Source organism: Leptodactylus fuscus, chromosome 3 (genome assembly GCF_031893055.1).
Source record: "Leptodactylus fuscus isolate aLepFus1 chromosome 3, aLepFus1.hap2, whole genome shotgun sequence".
Taxonomy (NCBI): Eukaryota; Metazoa; Chordata; class Amphibia; order Anura; family Leptodactylidae; genus Leptodactylus; species Leptodactylus fuscus.
Genome location: NC_134267.1, coordinates 28346341 through 28374295, shown reverse-complemented (window position 1 = coordinate 28374295; position 27955 = coordinate 28346341). Strand labels below are relative to the sequence as shown.

The following is a 27955-nucleotide window of genomic DNA, read 5'->3' as shown; positions in this document are numbered from 1 at the left end:
GGATTCCAACTTTTCTTCCCAATTTAGTCTGCAATTATCATCCCTCCCGAATTTCACCCCAAGGATCTTAATATAGGAGGAGGCCTGGGCAAACTGCGGCAGATCAAATGTAGGACCAGTATGACCCGTCCAGAGAGCTTGACTCTTCTCAAGGTTGACAAGAGACCCGGAGGCCTCTGAGTAACTTCTGATGGCTGCAGACAACATCTCCACCTCACGAGGCTCAGATATCACCACAGTCACATCATCCGCGTAGGCAACAACTCTCAGGGGCAAGCAGTGGGGGACCGGCGCCCCCTGAAAATCACACTCCTGCAGTGACCTAAGAAACGGGTCTATGGCAAACACATACAGTAATGGACTCAGTGGGCAACCTTGTCTCACCCCTGCCTCAACCCTGAAAGCATCACCCTGCCAACCATTAATCAGAGGAAAGCTCTCCGCCTCGCGGTACAAAGTTCTCAGCCAATCCACAAATTGTCCCGGAATACCGTACTTTGTCAAAGTCGCCCATAGATACTCATGGTCTACTCTGTCAAAGGCCTTAGCCTGGTCAAGACTCACAACATATCTCCCACACCTCAGAGCTTTACATCTCTCAAACATCTCCCTTATCGAGATAACTGCTCCAGAGATGTTCCGCCCTTTAACTGTGCCAAACTGTGAGCCTGCCAACAGTGCCGGGGACAAACAAACTAATCTAGAGAACAGAATTTTTGCAAGAATCTTCCTATCGACATTCAAGAGGGCAATCGGCCTCCAGTTCTTGATGTCACTAGGCTCTTTACCTTTAGACAGCAGGATCAGGGAGGACACTCTCATGGATGGAGGCATCAGGTGGTTTTCTAGACTAGTTTTGTATACATCCACGAGAATTGGTGCCAAGAGGTCTCGGAATTTCTTATAGAACTCAGCTGTAATCCCATCTGGACCTGGTGCCTTCTTCAGATGTAACTTATCTATGGCCTCTTTCACCTCCTCCACTGTTAACTCTGCTGTCAAAGGAGAAAAGTCCAAATCATTAGTATCAGGACCTGGAGTTGCCTCCAAGAATTGAGCCACCTTCTCTCTATCCAAAACCTTCTTCTGAAACAAGTCAGCATAGTAAGTTCTCACCACCCCCAGGATACCCTCCCGAGACTCCTGTAACACACCCTGGGAGTCAGTGAGACCTGTGACCGATTTATTTGCCACCCGCTCCCTGCAATTCTCAAAAGGATCCGGAGCCCCTAAGGACCCATAATCCCGTTCAAGAACCAGGGATGTATACCTGCGGTACTGATACTGACTGATCTCAGATTTCAGCCGGTCAATCTTCTGTTGGTTATCCCCGCCCGCCGAATAGAGTGACTCTAATTCTTTCCGCAGCCTGAGATACTGGCTATATTTACTCTTCCCCTTCTTAACTGACAGTCTCCTTAAGAGGGATCTGATCTCCTCCTTGACATCCTCCCACCAGTCTGCCATGTTATCATAAAACACCACTCTCTCAAGCTGGTTCTGAAATAGAGAGTGGACACAACTCCGGACACAGTCATCGTCCAAGAGGCTGGAATTCAGCTTCCATAGGCCTCTCCCAATATCAGGGCGTTTTGTGGAGCCCAAGCAAAAATACAAAGCCAGATGGTCAGAATAAGGGACTGTCTTTTCACTTTTCTCACTAACATGCTCAGCGGGACTGACCAGAGCTAAGTCTATCCGACTGCATCTACCAGCGCAGGAGTAAGTGAATTTTGGTTTCCTACCACCCTCAGTAAACACATCAGACAGACCAGCCTGTGAAATAATTCTGCTTAAGACCTTGCAGTCCCTGGTGAGAGGCCTACCAGTAGGTCTGTCACTGGATGACATGGTGGCATTGAAGTCCCCTGCCATGACTACCGGAACAGATGTAAACAAGTACGGCTTGACTTCATCAAACAGACGTGCCCTTTCAATCACTGACTGCGGTGGACCATAGATATTAATGAGTCGGAGCCTTCTGCCTCGGATGGTAACTTCTAAAACCAGGCACCTCCCCATCAGAACCTCAGTGAATCTGTGTATGGTGACATCAGGGGTGTTAAACAGTATAGAAACCCCGGCATAAGGTTCCACAGCCAGAGACCAGAAGGACGGGCCAGATTTCCATTCTCTCTCTGCTTCTCGTATTAGTCCTAAAGTATTTAAACGGGTTTCTTGTAAGAAATAGACATCGGCATCAAGATATCTCAGATGTTCATACACTGCGTGTCTTGTCCTCCTTGCTCGGATGCTATTCACATTACTAGAGATAACTTTAAGATAGAAACCTGCCATCAGAACAACTAGGAATATGAGAAACAGAGAGATGGGCCCCATTGTCATAGATCAGAGTCAGAGGTGTCCTGGTGACCAGCTGTTTCCATGTCTGATTCGGACTGCCCCTCATCTCGGTGGGGTCTCCTCTTATTGGGAGGATCGCCCTCTGGTTCATCCTCATACTCCGCCATCATTCGTGAGAGTTCTCTGTCTAGTTCTGCTTCTCCGTCTGACTCTGATAGGACACTAAATCTATTCCCCGTTGCAGTGACCTCGCCTGCACTACTTACTCTCATCTTTGTAGGCTTTCCTACCGTGGTCCACTCACCCTCAGGCTTACGGCTGGCTTTATCCTTCTTCCTCCTTTTATTATTGTTGGATGATCGGGCAGGAGAAGAGACGACCACTGAGGGTTGTACAACCTGCTCGACAACCTCCATGGTCGTCTCAATGGGACCTGACTCGGCCTGGTCTTGGGTGGTATCACCTGTATGTGGTTGAGGCTCCGCCTCCATGACTACTGACCCTGACAATAGCGCCTCCTCCTCCTCCTGTATGTCATCAGCCGCTGCCAGCAAGTCCTCATCAGGGCTATCCTTACAGATGTTATGCCAGGCATCAGGACAATCTCTGTGGGGGTGACCGATCCTACCGCACAGGTTACACCTAATGCTTTGGCATGTGGCACTCACGTGGCCCATTTCATTACATAGGCTACACTTTACCATGGAGCATACACTGGCCACATGGCCGGCCTTCCCACACTTGAAGCACCGGCGAGGCTGACCCGCATAGAAGCAGATCCCTTTTTCTCGGCCTATAAAGAACGAATTGGGCAGATGTTGGGTTATGTTGTTCTGCTGACGCAACTTCACCAGGACCCTCCACCCACCGGTCCAGACCCCGTCTTCATCCCTGTTCTTACTAAGATCGGACATGAGGTCACAATGCCTCCTGAGCCAGATGACAATATCCTGAGGGGGAACGGCTTCATTCCAAAATACAATTGTGACAGAGGCTGTATCTGGCCTAGAGATGGGGATGAAACTGAACTTATCCCAACCTTCCGTATCTCTCAACCTGGTGAGATTGGCCCAGAACCGGTCCAGATCAGACATCAGCTTAAAACTAACATCATACCCCTGGCGGTCAGGAAGGTTTATGACGGCCAGGATATCAGTCGGCACAAAGCCCATCTGGGTACATAGGAGCTCTCGGACCACAAACCTCCTATCCGGCAGATCCTCCTTGGCACCTCCGTGCCTAAACCTGACTACATTCCTCCTCCTGAAAGCCTGGCCTGTATAACTGGAGTTTGATGCAAAAGATGGAGCACCGCGGCTCCAGGCATTCCCTGAGGAGGTACGGCCGGATCCGCCATCTTGGCGTGTTTGTGGGCGCTGTGTGGGCTGCTGAGCACCTGTACCATGTGGTTCTGCTACTGTGCGAGTATCTAGAGGGGGAAAGTCCTGCACACTGGACTGTCCTGTGTCCGCCCCACCATCAACCTCTATGTCTGCAATATCACCAGACTCCAGAGACTGGACTGCAGAGGGGTCTGACGCCATAGATAGTGAAGGATCCCCCCCAGAAACACCTTCCCCTGCTGGGCCGTTATCACATACAGGAATATCCATAATATCAGGCACATTAGTCAGACAATCAGCGGCAGCAGAGTCCTGCACAGCAGAGTCCATATTAGTATTATAGTCAGCGGCAGCAGAGTCCTGCATAGCAGAGTCCATATTACCACTACAGTCAGCGGCAGCAGAGTCCTGCACAACAGAGTCCACAACCTGTAACCCCAAATATGTTACTCCCCCAGTACCTTCAGGTAAGAGTCCATAGTCCTGCTGCAATGACTTGTCTCCTGGGACTTGTGGTGTCTGCACAGCTGCTACTTCATTACCATTAGGCAGGGGTCCATGACCTGGTTGCAAAGTGCTGGTTGCTGGGACTTGTGGTGCCTTGCTGAGAACTGCTGCAGGTTTTTGCTGTTGCTGAACACTGGTCGCTTTCCCGTACAAATTCCCTTCCTTAAAAGGGAAACTTGCTGGCTGCAGAACTGGTTTTACATGGGACTGCTGGCTGCCACCTTGAGAGGGTTCAGACCCAGCTTTAGCACAAGGTGATGGTGACTTCTGGTATTCCTGGAACCGCTGCTGGTTTCTGTATGATTCTCCCACCGGTCCCATTTGCTCCAGTACAGTCTCGGTCTCCCGTACGTTCTCGGCGAGCTCTTTCGCCAGTGCGCTCAGCTTCCTGTCCAGTAACACCAGTTTCTCAGGGCATGCAGACTTTTTTAGATTATACGCACATTCAATCTGTCTCTGCAGATATATTTTACTGGCCTTCAATGTCTCCAGTCGCTTGACCAGTGCTGGTATCTCATCTGCCAGGCGCAGTTCTGGTGCTCGCTCAGTAGCTGTGACAGTCTGTGCATTGTTGGAAAGCTTTGCAGGTTGGTTACCCCCAGTATGGCTTCTGGTTGGTGTAGCCTGTGATTTCTGACATGCTACGGCTGTTGTCACTGCCATGGGCCCACAATGTCCAGACTGGGGACTATGTCCCAGTTTATTTCCAGTGACTGTACTGCTGGTACCTTGAAGCTTCCCCGCTGGTCTCCCTTTGATCTCCTCCACTGCCTTCACTACATTTTTGTAGTTACCGCTTCCAGATCTTGTCCGCTCAGACCGTACCAATACAGACTGCTGCATGTTCTCCTGCATGGTCTGCTTCTCCAGGGATGTTCTCCTCTGTCTGCAGGAGGGTGGGGTGGACTGGACACCTGCAACCTGCAATGGAGTCTGCACAGGCTGCAAAGTTTGCTCCTTACATTCAACCATTTTGCTTGGTTGTTGCACCGTACTACTGCTTGCTTCCGTTACTTCTTCCTTTACAACTTTCTTCCCATCTTGGCTTGCTGCACTAGGACTGCTGACACACTGGACACGATTCCCATTACTGGGGACTTTAGGATTTCCATCCATTTTTTTAGTTGTCTGGGAATTGTTTCCCAGAGAAGGCCTTGGAGCCTGGGCCTTGGCAGGGGAACTTCCCCACCCAGGGCGGCCCCGCCCTGGGCTATCTCCAGACATCAGGAGCCTCAGGAGAGCTACAAAAACACGTCCTCACAGCTAGGAGGTAGTATTATAGTAGTTATATTCTTGTACATAGGAGGTAGTATTATAGTAGTTATATTCTTGTACATAGGAGTAGTATTATAGTAGTTATATTCTTGTACATAGGAGGTAGTATTATAGTAGTTATATTCTTGTACATAGAAGCAGTATTATCGTAGTTATATTCTTGTACATAGGAGCAGTATTATAGTAGTTATATCCCTGTACATAGGAGGTAGTATTATAGTAGTTATATTCTTGTACATAGAAGCAGTATTATCGTGGTTATATTCTTGTACATAGGAGCAGTATTATAGTAGTTATATTCTTGTACATAGGAGGTAGTATTATAGTAGTTATATTCTTGTACATAGGAGAGGTATTATAGTAGTTATAGTCTTGTACATAGGAGCAGTATTATAATAGTTATATTCTTGTACATAAGTGTAGTATTATAGTAGTTATATTATTGTACATAGGAGCAGTATTATAGTAATTATATTCTTGTACATAGGAGCAGTATTATAATAGTTATATTCTTGTACATAAGTGTAGTATTATAGTAGTTATATTATTGTACATAGGAGCAGTATTATAGTAATTATATTCTTGTACATAGGAGCAGTATTATAATAGTTATATTCTTGTACATAAGTGTAGTATTATAGTAGTTATATTATTGTACATAGGAGCAGTATTATAGTAATTATATTCTTGTACATAGGAGCAGTATTATAGTAGTTATATTCTTGTACATAGGAGTAGTATTATAGTAGTTATATTCTAGTACATAGGAGCAGTATTATAGTAGTTATATTCTTCTACATAGGAGTAGTATTATAGAAGTTATATTCATGTACTTAGGAATAGTATTATAATAGTTATATTCTTGTATATAAGAGTAGTATTATAGTAGTTATATTCCTGTACATAGGAGGAGTATTATAGTAGTTATATTCTTGTACATAGGAGGTAGTATTTTAGGAGTTATATTCCTGTACATAGGAGCAGTATTATAGCAGTTGTATTCTTGTACATAGGAGTAGTATTATAGTAGTTATATTCTTGTACATAGGAGTAGTATTAAAGTAGTTATATTCTTGTACATAGGAGCAGTATTATAGTAGTTATATTCTTGTACATAGAAGTAGTATTATAGTAGTTATATTCTTGTACATAGGAGTAGTATTATAGTAGTTATATTTTTGTACATAGGAGTAGTATTATAGTAGTTATATTCTTGTACATAGTAGTATTATAGTAGTTATATAATAGTACATAGGGGGCAGTATTATAGTAGTTATATTCTTGTACATAGGAGTAGTATTATAGTAGTTATATAATAGTATATAGGAGGCAGTATTGTACTTGTTTTATAGTTCTATCCCTGTACATGGGCACAGTATTATAGTTGTTATATTGAGCACTTCCTGATGTTTCTGTAGATTTTTATTATGACATGTCTTTCTTTTAGGAGAATTTCTTTGATTCAGGAATTTTCCATTTTAATGCAGTTTTATAGAATTGTCCTTCTTTTATGATCAGGCTGTGGTTATAAATCCTCCATAAGTGACGCCTTTCATGTTATTAAACCTGCATTTTTCCTGTTACCTGCGGCAATGTTCGAGGCAGAAAGAAACAGAATAATTAGAGAAATCCCCATAAAACCAGAGAAGAAGAAGAAAAGTTTTCAATAAATCTCTCTTGATATGATTTTTATTCTGGCCATTTCACCGATATACAGATCTTGCCTTATCTGCGGGGCATATTTTTATCATTAAGAGGGTTTGTTTGTGGGATGATCTGCCCATTCAGTAATTAGAATCTAGTGACCTTGGTGGTAGAGCCTCTCCCTACTCAAGGATGGCAGAAGGATGCCGGTGGGCAAAGATATGAACTAAAAAACTTTACTGGCAAGGAGGTAATGTGCTTGGTGGAACTGTTATTAAAGCACTGTATGGCGGTATTATTCATGTACTGTTATTAGGACACACTAAGGTGGGTTTTTTTAGGCACCTGTTATCAGAACACGCTATGATGGTATTATTTAAGTGCTTGTTATTAGGACACACTATGGTGGTATTATTTATGTACTATTAGAACACACTATGGTGGTATTATTTACGTACCATTATTAGGACACAATGTGGTGGTTTTATTGAGATACTTGTTATTAGGACACACTATGGTAGTATTAGTGTAGACTTTTCCTAAATACACTGCTTCAGCACAACTGCTTTGTTTGTCCACTATCTTACTTTATTCAATTCATTGTTGACACATCCCTGACTTATCTAGTCATAAGTCAAGTGATGTATCTGCTGCTCTCAGGGGGAGGGAGGAGGGGCTAAGTGCACGGGAGCCAGCCTGTGTTTCTAGCTATTCCTGTGTCTGCACCATGTGACCTAGGTCCTGCACTCAGATAGGGGAGAGGAGCTGCTTTCATTTCTTCTGTTCTCCCAGTTACCAGGCTAGCTAATTCAATTGTGTTCATTATGGCAGAGACAGGCAGTTTCTGTATGTAACACAGAATGGAGTTGCTCCTGCCTGTACTTCATAGTCCAATATTGTGCATATAGTGTTTAAGGACCTTTGATGACATGACAGGCCCTTCAGCCGCCCCAAAGGATCACGCTATGCGGTGCGCAGAGCTACACACTAATTTGGGGGCAGAGCTAAATGGCAGGTTGCATGTGAAACAGCGCCCACCAAATTATGCAAGAAAACAGGAAGAAGATTTTACAGCAGTGAAGACTGGTGAGTATGCGACGTGGGAATACCCCTTTAAGTACTATTAGGACACACTATGGTGGTATTATTTAAGAACTATTAGGACACATAGTGGTATTATTTAAGTATTATTAGGCGTAATCATTTTTTATTAAGGATTTTGCAAAAAAGGAATAAGAACACAAAAAAAAGAAAACCAGACCAATGAAAAAGGGATAACATATCCCAACTAGAGACGAGATGGCCACGCAGGGCCGCAGTATAAGGTAATATAATGCTAGAGGAGGAAACCTCTTCAGGTAAAACACAGTCTCTGTGGAGACAACAGAACCCAAAAACTCAAAGAGAAAGGTTACAAGAGAAGGAAAAAAGGGAGGAAGACAGGCAAGACAAGACCCACGTAGTAAGGACAATGAGGGGGGAAAACGAGACACCAGTCACACACAAGGAAGGAGGGAGAGAGTCATAGGTGAGTCACAGCTACGGGATAACAGATACCAGGGAGCAAGTAGCAATCACTCTGAGGGGAGTCAGACAAACAGAGCAGAGAATTCCGACGATTCCTGGAACACCACCCACGGCCGCCAGAGGGCTTCAAACTTGGATGATTCAGGTGAGTGCATCGCCACTAGATACTCCATTCTACAGATAAGCAGGAACTCCTGCAGCCACTCGACCAGGGATGGAGGGGTGGAGCTGCGCCAGTGGCGGGGGATAACCGTTCTGGCGGCTGTGAGGAAGTGGCGCAAAAGATCGCTCTTAACACCAGAAAGTTTACCAGGAATGAGGGAGAGGAGAGCAACCTGTGGGGTAGGAGTCAGGGGATGGACAGAAACTTTCTCATACAGCGAGAACACGGACGTCCAGAAGGGCTGGATCACCCCAAAATCCCCAAAATATACAGGAGGGAACCTTCCGCGGTACCACAGCACCAACAACGGTCAGAGACCGCGGGGTAAATTTTATGGAGGAGGGTAGGGCAGCGGTACCATCGGGTCAGAAGTTTGAAATTTTTCTCCTGAGCGCTACATGGTAAGGGCAGCTTGTGCGAGGGGAGAAAACAGCAGTCCCAATCAGCGGCGGTCAGGTTCGTTCCCAAGTCAAACTCCCAGGCTCTAGTGTAGGGGGGCGGGCCTGGGACAGTGGCATTCAACAGGACATCATACAGGAGGGAGAAGGCGCGGGGGGGCACGGACCCACCCAACAGATTCTCCAGGGCCGTGAGGAGAGGGGAAAGGAGAGACTGCACTGAGTACTTGATTTAAGTATTATTAGGACACACTATGGTAGTATTATTTAAGTACTATTAGAACACACTATGGTGGTATTATTTAGGTACCGTTATTAGGACACGTTATGGTGGTTTTATTGTGGTACTTGTTTAAGGACACATTATGGTGGTTTTATGTGGTACTTGTTATTAGGACACACTATGGTGGTATTATTGAGATACCATTCTTAAGATACGTTATGCAGCTTTAGATGTTACTGGAGAATACAAGAAAGTTTTAAAGATTAGAAGGATATAATTAATGAATTCCCAGAGACGACCAAATCGACAGATTTTTTGGGGAGCCAGTGATGTTTTCAACGACCACCCACGAAATACTGAAGATGTGGGCAACATCCTTGTATTGTCTTGTAATGTTAACCTGATACAAGTTCTGATTAGAGATGAGCGAACACTACCCGGAACAGCCGTTCCAAATAGCACGCTCCCATAGAAATGAATGGAAGTAGCCGGCATGCAGACTTTGCCGGCAGCCGCTCGTTTAATCCCCCGCGTGCCGACTACGTCCATTCATTTCTACGGCTGTTTCGAATAGTGTTTGCTCATCTCTAGTTCTGATCAGTCACTTCTTATTACCTGGGAAAGCTGAGTGACAAGCGGTATAGATATCATGGCACCCAGCTTTCCTGCTATTCTGTCCAGTGATGAAGCTTCTTCTCATATATCACAGTACAACAGATTTGCTGTTCAGGAGTGATAATCCTGGTTTCAAACATATTAACCATCACTCAGCTTTCCCAGAATCAGAGTTTTTGAGAGGTTTGAAGAGAATATTTCCACCATGGAGGGAAGTGCCCCTATAGGCCCTCTTTCTGGCCAGGAGCCCAAATAGATGGAGGCCTCACGTGTCCATGCAGGGGCTTCGAGTGGTCACTGGGTTCAGGCTGTCAGTGACTGTCAGTGTGAGGCATCTGCTGGCATCATTCACATCACACCTGACAAGAGCTGGGCATGGGCGGTGCAGATACCAGGCGATGAGAGACGTTACCAAGAGCCAGGAGAGGGGTCACTGCCTGCTTTTAGGTATGGGGAGACCGGGGGGGAAATAGTAACTTATATGTAGTGGAGGACAACATCTCAGGCGCCAACCTCAGCATGCCATGTCCTGTCCACCGAGTGCACCAGCCTGCGACAGCTCCATCCTCCAGGGACTTTGTACTGGTTCACACAAGCTCTAGTTCTTACAGACAAATCTACTATTTATCTAGATTTTTGTCTTTCTACAATGCCCATCCTGAGGGTGATCAGTACCAATATCTATGGCCAGGGCAAAGGAATACCCCCTGTTATATCTGGGGGTAGAGTGTAAAAATAGGCACTTTAACCATTTCATGACTAGGGAATTCAGTGGTTGTGCTGTCATTCCTGCTTCCAGAGTAGTAAAGGTGCAGGGATGTCCCGCGGGTCTCCTCCTGGCTGTCAGTGGTCACCGCCCCCGAGGAGCCCCATGTCAAGGAGTTCAGTAACAGATCACATTGACAGGATCCCTGCTTCATGTCAGTAAGTTTGTATCAATGTATCAGTCTGGAGTCCGGGCTCTTTAGCTCACTGAGGATTGAATGCACTGATGCAATGTAACAAATCCCCAGATGTAATCTTGAGTCAGTATGGATTTGCAGCCAATGAAAATAAATCGTAATGTTCCCGTTCAATGACAGCAGGAATCCTGAAATCAGCGAGAACTGGCGGAACGGAAAGAAGTTCCTGGACTGCAGTGATGAAGCTTCAGATGAATAAACCAATGTTATGTTACACATCAGACACAGAGGGCGATATTGTCAGTGCTGCAGTGACCCCCAGCACCAAGGCCATGACACCAACTGCCCCTCCTATATTATAACCGTGTGTTTTCTGCTTGGTTTCCTGCAAGCAGTACTTTTCTCTCCGCATGATTTGTGCGGACACCGCGTGGAGAACACACGGATCCCATTATAGTCTATGGGGTCCGTGTGGTTTCTTAGCTAACCGCTTTTTAATGCGTTCGGTATTGTATTCAGGGGGTCCCAAGTCGACTCACACAAACATCAGGTCAGTGCTGAATTACTCTGTGCTCAACTCAAAATTCACAGCTATTGCCATAATAATATTCTGCCAAAAAATACAGAATACAGAATGAGAGCAGGTACTGAGAATTACACCCAGTATACAGGACAGGAGAAGTGGCACTGTGTAATGTCCATATATACAGGACAGGAGAAGTGGCACTGTGTAATGTCCATATATACAGGACAGGAGACGTAATACTGTGCACTGTACATATATACATTCACTGACAACAAGCAGAGATGTTAATGTGCTGACACTGCCTGAATCACAATGTTATAGATGGGAATGGCGTAATTGGCTGTTATTCAGACCTTGAGCTTTATTTTGCTGCAATCACTTTTAACCCTATATAGTCTCACGACGTGAGCTCTTATCCGCTGCTTCACCACACCGGGGAGGTCTCTTCTACATTTTCTCTGCTCGTATGTAAATCAGCGTTTTATTATTCATAACCAATCTACACCAGATCAGGACTTCGGCCGGCACAATTATAGGTTTCCACCTTGTGATGTGACTTGTCAGGTCACTCGTTGTGCACTACAGATATTACAGTGAGAAGGATTCATAAAACTGGTGTAGTATCCTGGTACAGTCAGTCCGCAGCATGGCCTGCACTATAAAGCATGGAGGTCAAGATCGGAGTTAACTTATAAGACAAAACAGAACAAGGCGAGATAAGAAATCGCTCACATGCCCCTCCCCCACTCGCATTGTGCTATTATCCTGCTAGTATGTCAGTGTTCACTGTCATTCTTGCACTCTATTCACAAACAGAACAAAGTGTGCGTGGGGACTTGGAGAAAACATTGTATGAAGATGCATGGATGACCAGTCCACCACTACTAGTCACCCAACTTAACAAAGTCCCTGAATGTCATAAATATAAGTAATGTTACATTGCTCAGCTGGCTTCATTCCTATCATTGCCTAAAACAGTGTCAGTCTGCACTGTATTTCTGGCATTCTACTCATAAGCGCTACACCCCCAACAAGACCTGACCACTGGACTTGGTCATAGTACAATCCTATCAAACTACATACATAGAGCACTACAACCCCCATCATCACCCAACCATGAAAGCTACCAATAATACCAATCTATTACATTGTATTCAAACAACACAGCTGCCACCATTGTAACCTTAGCACTGGACACAAGGAGCACTGCACCCCCCACAATGCCGTACCGCTGGCCAGTGAACGGTCTGAGATGATAAAAGAAGTTGCGATGCTCTGCAGTGTCCCGGAATATTCCTTATGTCTCCAGCAGGAGAGACTACGGCTGAAAATATTTCCTAACGTTGTTGTGTTACGTTATTTTAGATGCAAAATCTCTCTGGAATCGGAAATTTGCGAGATTAATGAGTTCACTTAGGAAGGTGTCAAAATGTAATAAACTGGAGCTCCCGAGTCTCGAATGCTACAAAGCAGCCGCAACCGTCCCAGAATCCTTCACTACATGACTAAACCAGAGTAACACTAGGAAATCCAATCATATAGCACTCCCATATACTATGGCGCACCCCAAAATAAAGTTATCACATTGACTGCCAACTCATACATGATAATATGCAGGGCACACTGACATACTGTTACTGATACATAGTAACACTCCGGTAATGGGGCTACAGGATCTGTAAACTGGCAGGTTTGAGAATAACACAAATATTATATTTTCACATGATCTGCCGCCCTCTGGTTTTTCTGTGTGTTTGTCAGATGTTTTTTATCACATACAGAAATATAATTGCAATCATATTATGAGTAACAAAAGCTTATACTGACAGAATGAGTTAATGCAGAAAGTCAATATTTGCAGTGTTGACTCTTCTTCTTCAGGACCTCTGCAATTCTCCCTGGCATGCTCTCAATCAACTTCTGGACCAAATCCTGACTGATAGCAGTCCATTCTTGCACAATCAATGCTTGCATTTTGTCAGAATTAGTAGGTGATTGATGATTGACCACAAGTTCTCAATGGGATTAAGATCTGGGGAGTTTCCAGGCCATGGACCCAAAATCTCTATGTTTTGTTCCCTGAGCCATTTAGTTATCACCTTTGCTTTATGGCAAGGTGCTCCATCATGCTGGAAAAGGCATTGTTGATCGCCAAACTGCTCTTGGACGGTTGGGAGAAGTTGATCTTGGAGGACATTCTGGTACCATTCTTTATTCATGGCTGTGTTTTTAGGCAAGACTGTGAAAGAGCCGATTCCCTTGGCTGAGAAGCAACCCCACACATGAATGGTTTCAGGATGCTTTACAGTTGGCATGAGACAAGACTGGTGGTAGCGCTCACCTCGTCTTCTCCGAATAACCTGTTTTCCAGATGTCCCAAACAATCGAAAAGGGGATTCATCAGAGAAAATGACTTTACCTCAGTCCTCAGCAGTCCACTCCCTGTACCTTTTGCAGAATATCAGTCTGTCCCTGATGTTTTTTCTGGAGAGAAGTGGCTTCTTTGCTGCCCTCCTTGAGACCGGACCTTGCTCCAAGAGTCTCCGCCTCACAGTGCATGCAGATGCACTCACACCTGCCTGCTGCCATTCCTGAGCAAGCTCTGCACTGCTGGTAGCCCGATCCTGCAGCTGAAACACTTTTAAGAGACGGTCCTGGCGCTTGCTGGTCTTTCTTGGGCGCCCTGGAGCCGTTTTGCCAACAATGGAACCTCTCTCCTTGAAGTTCTTGATGATGCGATAGATTGTTGACTGAGGTGCAATCTTTCTAGCTGTGATATTCTTCCCTGTTAGGCCATTTTTATGCAGTGCAATGACGACTGCACGTGTTTCTTTAGAGATAACCATGGTTAACAGAAGAGAAACAATGATGCCAAGCACCAGCCTCCTTTTAAAGTGTCCAGTGGTGTCATTCTTACTTAATCATGACAGATTGATCTCCAGCCCTGTCCTCATCAACACCCACACCTGTGTTAATGGAGCAATCACTGAAACGATGTTAGCTCGTCCTTTTAAGGCAGGGCTGCAATGATGTTTTAAATGTGTTTTGGGGGATAAAGTTCATTTTCTAGGCAAATATTGACTTTGCAAGTAATTGCTGTTAAGCTGATCACTCTTTATAACATTCTGGAGTATATGCAAATTGCCATTAGAAAAACTGAAGCAGTAGACTTTGTAAAAATTAATATTCGTATCATTCTCTACTGCCTAGTACATACATTGGTTTGCAACAGTGAGATGTATTGGCTGGTCTCTAGTAGACAATTCCTGGTTCATTATTTCTTGTGCATTTAGGTCTTTTAGAATACTAATAAAATCTATATTATAGTGTACCCTTTTTTATATTTTTTTCTCAATTTGATCCTATCTACAGGTTATACAGCAAATTGTACATAGTGTCCTATCTATGGATTATAGAGCAAGAGGAGCAAATTGAGAGTGATCTCTTGTTAGGATATTGTCAATCACTACTGAGCCCAGTTTGCGCAGAGGTATAAATAAATGACAAGTAACCTGAATGTGCTCACAGCTCAATGTTCAACCATCATAAACAGTAGAAATCAGCCAAACTGTTATCTTGTACCCCAAGTATCAGCCTGTCATTATCCTGTACCCCAAGTGTCAGCCTGCCATTATCCTGTACCCCAAGTATCAGCCTGTCATTATCCTGTACCCCAAGTATCAGCCTGTCATTATCCTGTACCCCAAGTATCAGCCTGTCATTATCCTGTACCCCAAGTGTCAGCCTGTCATTATCCTGTGCCCCGAGTGTCAGCCTGTCATTATCCTGTACCCCAAGTGTCATCCTGTCATTATCCTGTACCCCAAGTATCAGCCTGTCATTATCCTGTACCCCAAGTGTCAGCCTGCCATTATCCTGTACCCCAAGTGTCAGCCTGTCATTATCCTGTACCCCAAATGTCTGCCTGTCATTATCCTGTACCCCAAGTATCAGCCTGTCATTGTCCTGTACCCCAAGTATCAGCCTGTCATTATCCTGTGCCCCGAGTGTCAGCCTGTCATTATCCTGTACCCCAAGTGTTATCCTGTCATTATCCTGTATACCAAGTGTCTGCCTGTCATTATCCTGTACCCCAAGTGTCTGCCTGTCATTATCCTGTACCCCAAGTGTCAGCCTGTCATTATCCTGTACCCCAAGTATCAGCCTGTCATTATCCTGTACCCCAAGTGTCCGCCTGTCATTATCCTGTACCCCAAGTATCAGCCTGTCATTATCCTGTACCCCAAGTGTCATCCTGTCATTATCCTGTACCCCAAGTATCAGCCTGTCATTATCCTGTACCCCAAGTGTCATCCTGTCATTATCCTGTACCCCAAGTGTCAGCCTGCCATTATACTGTACCCCAAGTGTCAGCCTGTCATTATCCTGTACCCCAAGTGTCTGCCTGTCATTATCCTGTACCCCGAGTGTCAGCCTGTCATTATCCTGTACCCCAAGTGTCAGCCTGTCATTATCCTGTGCCCCGAGTGTCAGCCTGTCATTATCCTGTACCCCAAGTGTCATCCTGTCATTATCCTGTACCCCGAGTGTCAGCCTGTCATTATCCTGTATCCCAAGTGTCTGCCTGTCATTATCCTGTACCCCGAGTGTCAGCCTGTCATTATCCTGTACCCCAAGTATCAACCTGTCATTATCCTGTACCCCGAGTGTCAGCCTGTCATTATCCTGTACCCCAAGTGTCAGCCTGTCATTATCCTGTACCCCGAGTATCAGCCTGTCATTATCCTGTACCCCAAGTATCAGCCTGTCATTATCCTGTACCCCAAGTATCAGCCTGTCATTATCCTGTACCCCAAGTGTCAACCTGTCATTATCCTGTACCCCGAGTGTCAGCCTGTCATTATCCTGTACCCCAAGTGTCAGCCTGTCATTATCCTGTACCCCAAGTGTCAGCCTGTCATTATCCTGTACCCCGAGTGTCAGCCTGTCATTATCCTGTACCCCGAGTGTCAGCCTGTCATTATCCTGTACCCCAAGTATCAGCCTGTCATTATCCTGTACCCCAAGTGTCAGCCTGTCATTATCCTGTACCCCAAGTGTCAGCCTGTCATTATCCTGTACCCCAAGTACCAGCCTGTCATTATCCTGTACCCCAAGTATCAGCCTGTCATTATCCTGTACCCCAAGTACCAGCCTGTCATTATCCTGTACCCCCGAGTATTAGCCTGTCGTTATCCTGTACCCCAGATTCCCAGCTTTAGCTTTTCTGTATATTACTTTATATCCCTATTGTTGCCTATCATTGCTATTTCTTGTGATATCCGGATTTCTTTGCCGCTCACATCTCGGGGTTCCCTGCGCTTATACATTGTACACAATATATTATCAAACAGTCATGAATCCTGAATGTGAGTTTGTAGGTGTCTGGGAAAGTTGTGCTGCGTATCACGGAAACACTGAATATTTTTAACCCCTTCCTGGCTACACCTCATCCTCTACATGACGGATCAGTCACAGGTCACACACTGTGGGGATCAGAGAGCTGATCCCAATACATCCTCAGGGACAAGGTGATCCAAGGACAGTGCCAGGCTCTGAAGGGTTAAATCCAGGACCGTATCCACACATGATAGTAATGCATCAAAAAGGAAACCTCAGCAACCGCTGCCATGAATGATTAACCCTGTCAGTGCTGCCATCTCACACAATCCTCCTACCTGCTTCCTGGATCCTGAATTCACCATCTCCAGAAGTAGGAAGAAAGTGACGATGAATCTGGGGGGCAACATCTGGTGGTACCCCAAGTCCAGGGAGAGGAGCCTAAGAAGTCAGAAAACCAGAAGATGGCCAAGGGGGTAGAAAGAAGCAGGTGAGGAAGAGGAGGGCATGGAGCTCAGGAACAGAGGCGACTGCCAGGACAAGAAGTGCAGCAGCACCGGCGAGGAGGAGGGTGTGAGGCAGACATGATGTACCAGCCGAGGCATGAGGTGCGGAGAAGCCAATCACTGACACCAACAGGGAGGGATCAGAAACTACTGGGTGTCAGACACTATACCCTACAGATGTAGCGGAGCTGAGAGTGTCTACAGGTGACATCTACTACATTATCTGTACTCAGAGAGTTATCACTGTGTTATCTGTAGTGTTACATAGGACTGCCGGTGACATCTACTACATTACCTGTACTGAGAGTTATCACTGTGTTATCTGTAGTGTTACATAGGACTGCCGGTGACATCTACTACATTACCTGTACTCAGAGAGTTATCACTGTGTTATCTGTAGTGTTACATAGGACTGCCGGTGACATCTACTACATTACCTATACTCAGAGAGTTATCACTGTGTTATCTGTGGTGTTACATAGGACTGCAGGTGACATGTACTACATTACCTGTACTCAGAGAGTTATCACTGTGTTATCTGTGGTGTTACATAGGACTGCAGGTGACATCTACTACATTATCTGTACTCTGAGAGATAACATTGTGTTATCTGTGGTGTTACATAGGACTGCCGGTGACATCTACTACATTACCTGTACTCAGAGAGTTATTACTGTGTTATCTGTGGTGTTACATAGGACTGCCGGTGACATCTACTACATTACCTATACTCAGAGAGGTATCACTGTGTGATCTGTGGTGTTACATAGGACTGCAGGTGACATCTACTACATTATCTGTACTCTGAGAGATAACACTGTGTGATCTGTGGTGTTACATAGGACTGCCGGTGACATCTACTACATTACCTGTACTCAGAGAGTTATCACTGTGTTATCTGTGGTGTTACATAGGACTGCCGGTGACATCTACTACATTACCTGTACTCAGAGAGGTATCACTGTGTTATCTGTGGTGTTACATAGGACTGCCGGTCACATCTACTACATTATCTGTACTCAGAGAGGTATCACTGTGTGATCTGTGGTGTTACATAGGACTGCAGGTGACATCTACTACATTATCTGTACTCTGAGAGATAACACTGTGTGATCTGTGGTGTTACATAGGACTGCGGGTGACATCTACTACATTACCTGTACTCAGAGAGTTATCACTGTGTTATCTGTGGTGTTACATAGGACTGCAGGTGACATCTACTACATTATCTGTACTCTGAGAGTTATCACTGTGTTATCTGTGGTGTTACATAGGACTGCAGGTGACATCTACTACATTATCTGTAGTCAGAGAGTTATCACTGTGTGATCTGTGGTGTTACATAGGACTGCAGGTGACATCTACTACATTATCTGTACTCAGAGAGGTATCACTGTGTTATCTGTGGTGTTACATAGGACTGCAGGTGACATCTACTACATTATCTGTAGTCAGAGAGTTATCACTGTGTGATCTGTGGTGTTACATAGGACTGCAGGTGACATCTACTACATTATCTGTACTCAGAGAGTTATCACTGTGTTATCTGTGGTGTTACATAGGACTGCCGGTGACATCTACTACATTACCTGTACTCAGAGAGTTATCACTGTGTTATCTGTGGTGTTACATAGGACTGCAGGTGACATCTACTACATTATCTGTACTCAGAGAGGTATCACTGTGTTATCTGTGGTGTTACATAGGACTGCAGGTGACATCTACTACATTATCTGTAGTCAGAGAGTTATCACTGTGTGATCTGTGGTGTTACATAGGACTGCAGGTGACATCTACTACATTATCTGTACTCTGAGAGATAACACTGTGTTATCTGTGGTCAGGGCCAGCGTTGGGGGGGTAAATTGGGCGATTAACCAGGGCCCCCACATCCATAGGGGCCCCATACTTTGCCTACTTTTAGTACTAATACATGGGAGTAGATGAAAGCATCGGCACATACAGGTTTCCTGACTGCAGTTCTCTAATTTGCCGGCATTCAGTAGCAGTCTGTTCCCCCCTCTCCCTCCTCACATGTAGTGACTCTTCCAGCACATCGTAGTGTGAAGGAGGAAGTCTGCTGCAATGAAAGAGCTTTAGTACTGCCAGACCGAGCTGCACATGAGCTTCCTCCATATCCTGCATCCAGCCAAATGTGAGTGTATTTTTTGTGTACAATATGCATATTTAATATGTATAGACATTAGAGATGAGCGAACAGTGTTCTATCGAACACATGTTCGATCGGATATCAGGCTGTTCGATGTGTTCGATTCGAATCGAACATCACGTGGCAAACTCCCCAAAAAATTTGATTCCCCTCCCACCTTCCCTGGCGCTTTTTTTGCACCAATAACAGCGCAGGGGAGGTGGGACAGGAACTACGACACCGAAGGCATCGAAAAAAATCGGAAAAAGTGATTGGCTGCCGAAATCAGGTGACCTCCATTTTAGACGAATAGTGGATTTCAAATCCGGGTCATATGAGAATGTGAACTTTGTGACTAAGAGACAGGGATAGCTGTACAGGCAGGGATAGCTAGGGATAACCTTTATTTAGGTAGGAATGTTATTAAAAATAACTTTTTGGGGCTCTATCGGGTGTGTAATTGTGATTTTTGTGACATAAACTTTTTCCAATAGGAATGCATTGGACAGCGCTGATTGGCCAGAGTACGGAACTCGACCAATCAGCGCTGGCTCTGCTGGAGGAGGCGGAGTCTAAGATCGCTCCACACCAGTCTCCATTCAGGTCCGACCTTAGACTCCGCCTCCTCCGGCAGAGCCAGCGCTGATTGGCCGAAGGCTGGCCAATGCATTCCTATGGGAATGCAGAGACTTAGCAGTGCTGAGCCAGTTCTGCTCAACTACACCGTGTGCCGAGTGTGCACACTCGGCTCTGCTACATCAGATGTAGCAGAGCCGAGTGTGCACACTCGGCTCTGCTATATCAGATGGGCTGACCGGCACACGGTGTAGTTGAGCAGAACTGGCTCAGCACTGCTAAGTTTCTGCATTCCCATAGGATTGCATTGGCCAGCGCTGATTGGCCAGAGTTCGGAATTCGACCAATCAGCGTCCTCCGGCAGAGCCAGCGCTGATTGGCCGAAGGCTGGCCAATGCATTCCTATGGGAATGCAGAGACTTAGCAGTGCTGAGCCAGTTCTGCTCAACTACACCGTGTGCCGGTCAGCCCATCTGATATAGCAGAGCCGAGTGTGCATAAGGGTTCTAGTGCACCCTCGGCTCTGCTACATCTGATGTAGCAGAGCCGAGTGTGCACACTCGGCACACGGTGTTGTTGAGCAGAACTGGCTCAGCACTGCTAAGTCTCTGCATTCCCATAGGAATGCATTGGCCAGCCTTCAGCCAATCAGCGCTGGCTCTGCCGGAGGAGGCGGAGTCTAAGGTTGGACCTGAATGGAGACTGGTGTGGAGCGATCTTAGACTTCGCCTCCTCCAGCAGAGCCAGCGCTGATTGGTCGAGTTCCGTACTCTGGCCAATCAGCGCTGGCCAATGCATTCCTATGGGAATGCAGAGACTTAGCAGTGCTGAGCCAGTTCTGCTCAACTACACCGTGTGCCGGTCAGCCCATCTGATATAGCAGAGCCGAGTGTGCACACTCGGCTCTGCACATCTGACGTAGCAGAGCCGAGTGTGCACACTCGGCTCTGCTATATCAGATGGGCTGACCGGCACACGGTGTAGTTGAGCAGAACTGGCTCAGCACTGCTAAGTCTCTGCAGTAGCAGGCTCTGCTACATCAGATGTAGCAGAGCCAAGTGTGCACATGTATATCTGCTTACAGTGTCTTATATACTGTGTGAGTGTGTGCTATGTTTATACACAGGTGTGTTTGTGTGTGTATATATTGTATATGACAATATTTGGTAGATGGGTAAGTATATACACCATATGTCTATCCATCTGTCTGTATTTTCTTCTGTACATGTCTACCATTATATAGTGGGGGGAAAAAGTATTTAGTCAGCCACCAATTGCACAAGTTCTCCCACTTATAAAGATGAGAGGCGTCTGTAATTTACATCATAGGTAGACCTCAACTATGATAGACAAAATGAGATAGCAAATCCAGAAAATCACATTGTCTGATTTGGAAAGAATTATTTGCAAATTATGGTTGAAAATTAGTATTTGATCAATAACAAAAGTTCATCTCAATACTTTGTTATATATCCTTTGTTGGCAATGACAGAGGTCAAACGTTTTCTGTAAGGCTTCACAAGGTTGGCACACACTGTTGTTGGTATGTTGGCCCATTCCTCCATGCAGATCTCCTCTAGAGCAGTGATATTTTGGGGCTGTCACTGGGAAACACGGACTTTCAACTCACTCCAAAGGTTTTCTATAGAGTTGAGATCTGGAGACTGGTTAGGCCAATCCAGGATCTTGAAATGCTTCTTACGAAGCCACTACTTTGTTGCTCTGGCGGTGTGCTTGGGATCATTGTCATGCTGAAAGACCCAGCCACGTTTCATCTTCAATGCCTTGCTGATGAAAGGAGGTTTGCTCTCAAAATCTCACGATACATGGCCCCATTCATTCTTTCATGTACCCGGATCAGTCGTCCAGGTCCCTTTGCAAAGAAACAGCCCCAAAGCCACCCCCATGCTTCACAGTAGGTCTGGTGTTCTTTGGATGCAGCTTAGCATTCTTTCTCCTCCAAACATGACGAGTTTTGTTTCTACCAAACAGTTCTACTTTGGTTTCATCTGACATTCTCCCAATACTCTCCTGGATCATCCAAACTTCAGACGGGCCCGGACATGTACTGGCTTAAAGGGGTATTCCCATGTTGCTTACTCGCCAGTCTTCGTTGCTGTAAAATCTTCTGTCTTCCTGCTTTGTTGCGTCATTGGTGAGCGAGGTTACATATGCAAAGCCAGCTGGCTCCTTCATACCTCTTGTTGTTTTAGAATTTTGCAACAAATTAGATTTTCTTTTTCCCTTCATGTTTAAAATTGGCAAACTGTTTAATGCCCCCTTGTGGTTCCCACACTGTATAATGTCTGCTTTTGGCCCACACAAATTACAAGGTCCCCATTGTTGCCTCCACACAGTATAATGTCTTCTTCCTTGTATAAGATCCATATATATTCACACACACACACATACACTCACCCGCCACTTTATTAGGTACACCTGTCCAACTGCTCGTTAACACTTAATTTCTAATCAGCCAATCACATGGCGGCAACTCAGTGCATTTAGGCATGTAGACATGGTCAAGACAATCTCCTGCAGTTCAAACCGAGCATCAGTATGGGGAAGAAAGGTGATTTGAGTGCCTTTGAACGTGGCATGGTTGTTGGTGCCAGAAGGGCTGGTCTGAGTATTTCAGAAACTGCTGATCTACTGGGATTTTCACGCACAACCATCTCTAGGGTTTACAGAGAATGGTCCGAAAAAGAAAAAACATCCAGTGAGCGGCAGTTCTGTGGGCGGAAATGCGTTGTTGATGCCAGAGGTCAGAGGAGAATGGCCAGACTGGTTTGAGCTGATAGAAAGGCAACAGTGACTCAAATAGCCACCCGTTACAACCAAGGTAGCCAGAAGAGCATCTCTGAACGCACAGTACGTCGAACTTTGAGGCAGATGGGCTACAGCAGCAGAAGACCACACCGGGTGCCACTCCTTTCCGCTAAGAACAGGAAACTGAGGCTACAATTTGCACAAGCTCATCGAAATTGGACAATTGAAGATTGGAAAAACATTGCCTGGTCTGATGAGTCTCGATTTCTGCTGCGACATTCGGATGGTAGGGTCAGAATTTGGCGTCAACAACATGAAAGCATGGATGCATCCTGCCTTGTATCAACGGTTCAGGCTGGTGGTGGTGGTGTCATGGTGTGGGGAATATTTTCTTGGCACTCTTTGGGCCCCTTGGTACCAATTGAGCATCGTTGCAATGCCAAAGCCTACCTGAGTATTGTTGCTGACCATGTCCATCCTTTTATGACCACAATGTACCCAACATCTGATGGCTACTTTCAGCAGGGTAATGCAATGCCATGTCATAAAGCTGGACTCATCTCAGACTGGTTTCTTGAACATGACAATGAGTTCACTGTACTCCAATGGCCTCCACAGTCACCAGATCTCAATCCAATAGAGCATCTTTGGGATGTGGTGGAACGGGAGATTCGCATCATGGATGTGCAGCCGACAAATCTGCGGCAACTGTGTGATGCCATCATGTCAATATGGACCAAAATTTCTGAGGAATGCTTCCAGCACCTTGTTGAATCTATGCCACGAAGAATTGAGGCAGTTCTGAAGGCAAAAGGGGGTCCAACCCGTTACTAGCATGGTGTACCTAATAAAGTGGCCGGTGAGTATATATATATATATATATATATATATATATATATATATATGGGCCATTTGTTGTCCAAACTCCCATCAGAAGCCCCCCTGATAATGCTGATTGTAAGCTCTAATGTAAGTTCTTTAGATCAGGCCCATTCAACTTAATGGTCCGGGGCACAGGCAGTTCTACAGTTAGGGCCAGAAATATTTGGACAGTGACACAATTTTCGCGAGTTGGGCTCTGCATGCCACCACATTGGTTTTGAAATGAAACCTCTACAACAGAATTCAAGTGCAGATTGTAACGTTTAATTTGAAGGGTTGAACAAAAATATCTGATAGAAAATGTAGGAATTGTACACATTTCTTTACAAACACTCCACATTTTAGGAGCTCGAAAGTAATTGGACAAATAAACATAACCCAAACAAAATATTTTTATTTTCAATATTTTGTTGCGAATCCTTTGGAGGCAATCACTGCCTTAAGTCTGGAACCCATGGACATCACCAAACGCTGGGTTTCCTCCTTCTTAATGCTTTGCCAGGCCTTTACAGCCGCAGCCTTCAGGTCTTGCTTGTTTGTGGGCCTTTCCGCCTTAAGTCTGGATTTGAGCAAGTGAAATGCATGCTCAATTGGGTTAAGATCTGGTGATTGACTTGGCCATTGCAGAATGTTCCACTTTTTTGTACTCATGAACTCCTGGGTAGCTTTGGCTGTATGCTTGGGGTCATTGTCCATCTGTACTATGAAGCGCCGTCCGATCAACTTGGCAGCATTTGGCTGAATCTGGGCTGAAAGTATATCCCGGTACACTTCAGAATTCATCCGGCTACTCTTGTCTGCTGTTATGTCATCAATAAACACAAGTGACCCAGTGCCATTGAAAGCCATGCATGCCCATGCCATCACGTTGCCTCCACCATGTTTTACAGAGGATGTGGTGTGCCTTGGATCATGTGCCGTTCCCTTTCTTCTCCAAACTTTTTTCTTCCCATCATTCTGGTACAGGTTGATCTTTGTCTCATCTGTCCATAGAATACTTTTCCAGAACTGAGCTGGCTTCTTGAGGTGTTTTTCAGCAAATTTAACTCTGGCCTGTCTATTTTTGGAATTGATGAATGGTTTGCATCTAGATGTGAACCCTTTGTATTTACTTTCATGGAGTCTTCTCTTTACTGTTGACTTAGAGACAGATACACCTACTTCACTGAGAGTGTTCTGGACTTCAGTTGATGTTGTGAACGGGTTCTTCTTGACCAAAGAAAGTATGCGGCGATCATCCACCACTGTCGTCATCCGTGGACGCCCAGGTCTTTTTGAGTTCCCAAGCTCTCCAGTCAATTCCTTTTTTCTTAGAATGTACCCGACTGTTGATTTTGCTACTCCAAGCATGTCTGCTATCTCTCTGATGGATTTTTTCTTTTTTTTTTCAGCCTCAGGATGTTCTGCTTCACCTCATTTGAGAGTTCCTTTGACCGCATGTTGTCTGGTCACAGCAACAGCTTCCACATGCAAAACCACACACCTGGAATCAACCCCAGAACTTTTAACTACTTCATTGATTACAGGTTTACGAGGGAGACGCCTTCAGAGTTAATTGCAGCCCTTAGAGTCCATTGTCCAATTACTTTGGATCCCTTGAAAAAGAGGAGGCTATGCATTACAGAGCTATGATTCCTAAACCCTTTCTCCGATTTGGATGTGGAAACTCTCATATTGCAGCTGGGAGTGTGCACTTTCAGCCCATATTATATATATAATTGTATTTCTGAACATGTTTTAGTAAACAGCTAAAATAACAAAACTTGTGTCACTGTCCAAATATTTCTGGCCCTAACTGTATATACTGCTGGAAAGCTGACTGTTGAATTCAGCGCACTGTCGGCTTTCCCGATCTGTGCCCCGGGTAAAGCGCTATCGGTCCCGGTACCGTAGCGCTTTACAGTCAGAAGGGCGTTTCTGCAGTTAGCCAGGGACGCCCTTCTGCCCAGCAGCGCCTATCACGCTGTACTGTGGAGCGGGGAGGAACACCCCCTCTCTCTGCTCACAGTGCTTGTCCATAGACGAGTATTATCAGGGAGGGAGGAGGGGTTCATCCCCGCTCCACTCTACAGCGCGATAGGCGCTGCTGGGCAGAAGGGCGTCCCTGGCTAAGTGTCAGAAACGCCCTTCTGACTGTAAAGCCCTACGGTACCGGGACCGATAGCGCTTTACACCGGGCACAGATCGGCTTTCCAGCAGTATATAAATCTGCCTATGCCCAATCTGATGAAAGGTCCTCTTTAACAAACAGGAGGATGTTTGCTGCTGCTTTCATGGTAATAGTGCGCACCCTTATCCACTGGGCCCATGTATTTAGGCACATGTGTCCTGCATTGGCTCCCACACAATAAAAAGCAAAAAGATAAGTATTACCTACCTCATCCTGTTCCTCCACAGTCCACTGAAAAACACCTGAACTCCGTTCTGCAGACTCGAGTGCATTGGGCTGACCAGTGGCCATATTGGTTGTTAATCACTTGTATTCACTATAGGGACAAATTGAATTTTAATGAAGTAACCCTTTAAGAGCAGAAAATAAGTTAAAGGAAAAATCTCATGCAATGTGATATACCTAGTGCAGGCCTGAGGTTTTCTTTGACAGCTTGTGCCAGGTTCTGCCCTCGGAGTGCTTTTCTTTTTCTTGGAGTGCTCCTATAAATTCCTCTCCCTACTCCATGTAGTGCTAAGATCGGATACAAGGTCTCTTGCTGCAGACATTCAAGTTTTGAGCTCCTTCCAGTAATTTATTCTAGGAGCGCTTCCTCCATGTTACATTATGGTGTGCGGAAGGTCCTGTGAGGGTCCCCAAATCTCCTGCTGAAACTTGTGCTGTCTGAGTGATCCCCCGCCATACCCTGTTCAGCCGCCTGTCATCTGTAATGTATGAGCTGAGGATTTATTACCCTCTCACCACCATTGAAGCGTTGGAGACGTGGACTGGGCAGGTAATAATGGTGATCCTGGAGCGTCTGCACCGCACCGGGAATCTCAGGGTACATTGTAAGAGAACCTGTGCCAGGATCAATATGAGATTTATGGGAAACAATTCTGACATCAGGAGAACCACAAGTCCCAGTAATGATATTACTCCGCTCATCACAAGAATAATCTCTGGCAGGTTAAGAGGAGTGGATTATATTACTAGTTTTCAGAATTTTTCATCACAATGTCATTATATTATATCAGTGATGTCAGTAACAGGGGGCGGAGCTGTGACAACCTCACAGGCATGATATATACAGGTGTATCCACCTGTCAGTAGTAATAGATGAATAGCTGTACTGTAGTATAAGGGAGCGGATCTCATGTCTGATCACGTCATTATATCAGTGATGTCAGTAACAAGGGGCGGGGCTGTGACAACCTCTCAGACATGATATATACAGGAGGTTGTCAGTAGTAATAGATGAATAGCTGTACTGTAGTATAAGGGGGTGGATCTCATCTCTGATCACATGTCATTATATCAGTGATGTCAGTAACAGGGGGCGGAGCTGTGACAACCTCTCAGACATTGGCATTGTGAAGTCTGTTTTTATACGGTCTGGATATTTTCCATATATATAAACATTGACAACCTGACACAATCCTCCTATAAGTGTGTGACATATTGATAAGACAGGACTTTCAATATCAAATAGTTTTTTGATGTAATGAATTTCTTCCTCAGCTATTATTAAATCTCAGATCCTAATGAATAGTTATATAAAGGAGACAGCGGAGAATATTTCAGGGGTGTTGCATTATTGAGCATCAGATCAGAAAGGAATCATTTCATTTCCCCATTGATTATAATGGAGGAGGCAAATATAATGTAATGTAATATGAAATACAATATGATATAATGAGAAATAATATGATATAAAATAATATAATGTCATATATAATGAAATGAAATATAATATAATAATACAATATATAAAATCAGGAGGAATTAAAGGGAAAGTCTTCCGAACATTTCACAGGAAAACCTATAGGTTAGATTTTGTAAATACTTTACACTTATCCTGAGTAGAGCAAATAGCATCCAATATGATTTGGAATGCAGCTTTGGTTGTGACTAGAGTACATCCTGCTGGTTGTGCCTTATGAAGCCATAGAAGGCATCAGAGAATTTTCAGGTTCAAACACAACATTAAAGGGATCCTATCATTAAAATGTTTTTCTTTTCTTACTAACACGTAGGAATAGCCTTAAGAAAGGCTATTCTTCTCCTACTTTTAGATGTCTTCTCCGCGCCGCCGTTCGGTAGAAATCCTGTTTTTCTTCGGTATACAAATGAGTATACCGTAGAATGCTACGAGAG

General features: G+C 45.0%; 1 protein-coding gene across 1 annotated transcript in view; it reads right to left on the bottom strand.

Moving 5' to 3' along the window:
* Positions 1 to 17353, bottom strand: part of GLP1R (glucagon like peptide 1 receptor) — a 163780-nt gene extending 146427 nt beyond the window's left edge. Inside the window, 2 exon segments of the mRNA XM_075267353.1 lie at positions 17106 to 17303; positions 17306 to 17353. Coding sequence (XP_075123454.1) covers positions 17106 to 17303; positions 17306 to 17353 — 246 coding nt within the window.
* Positions 17354 to 27955: the final 10602 nt, after the last annotated feature.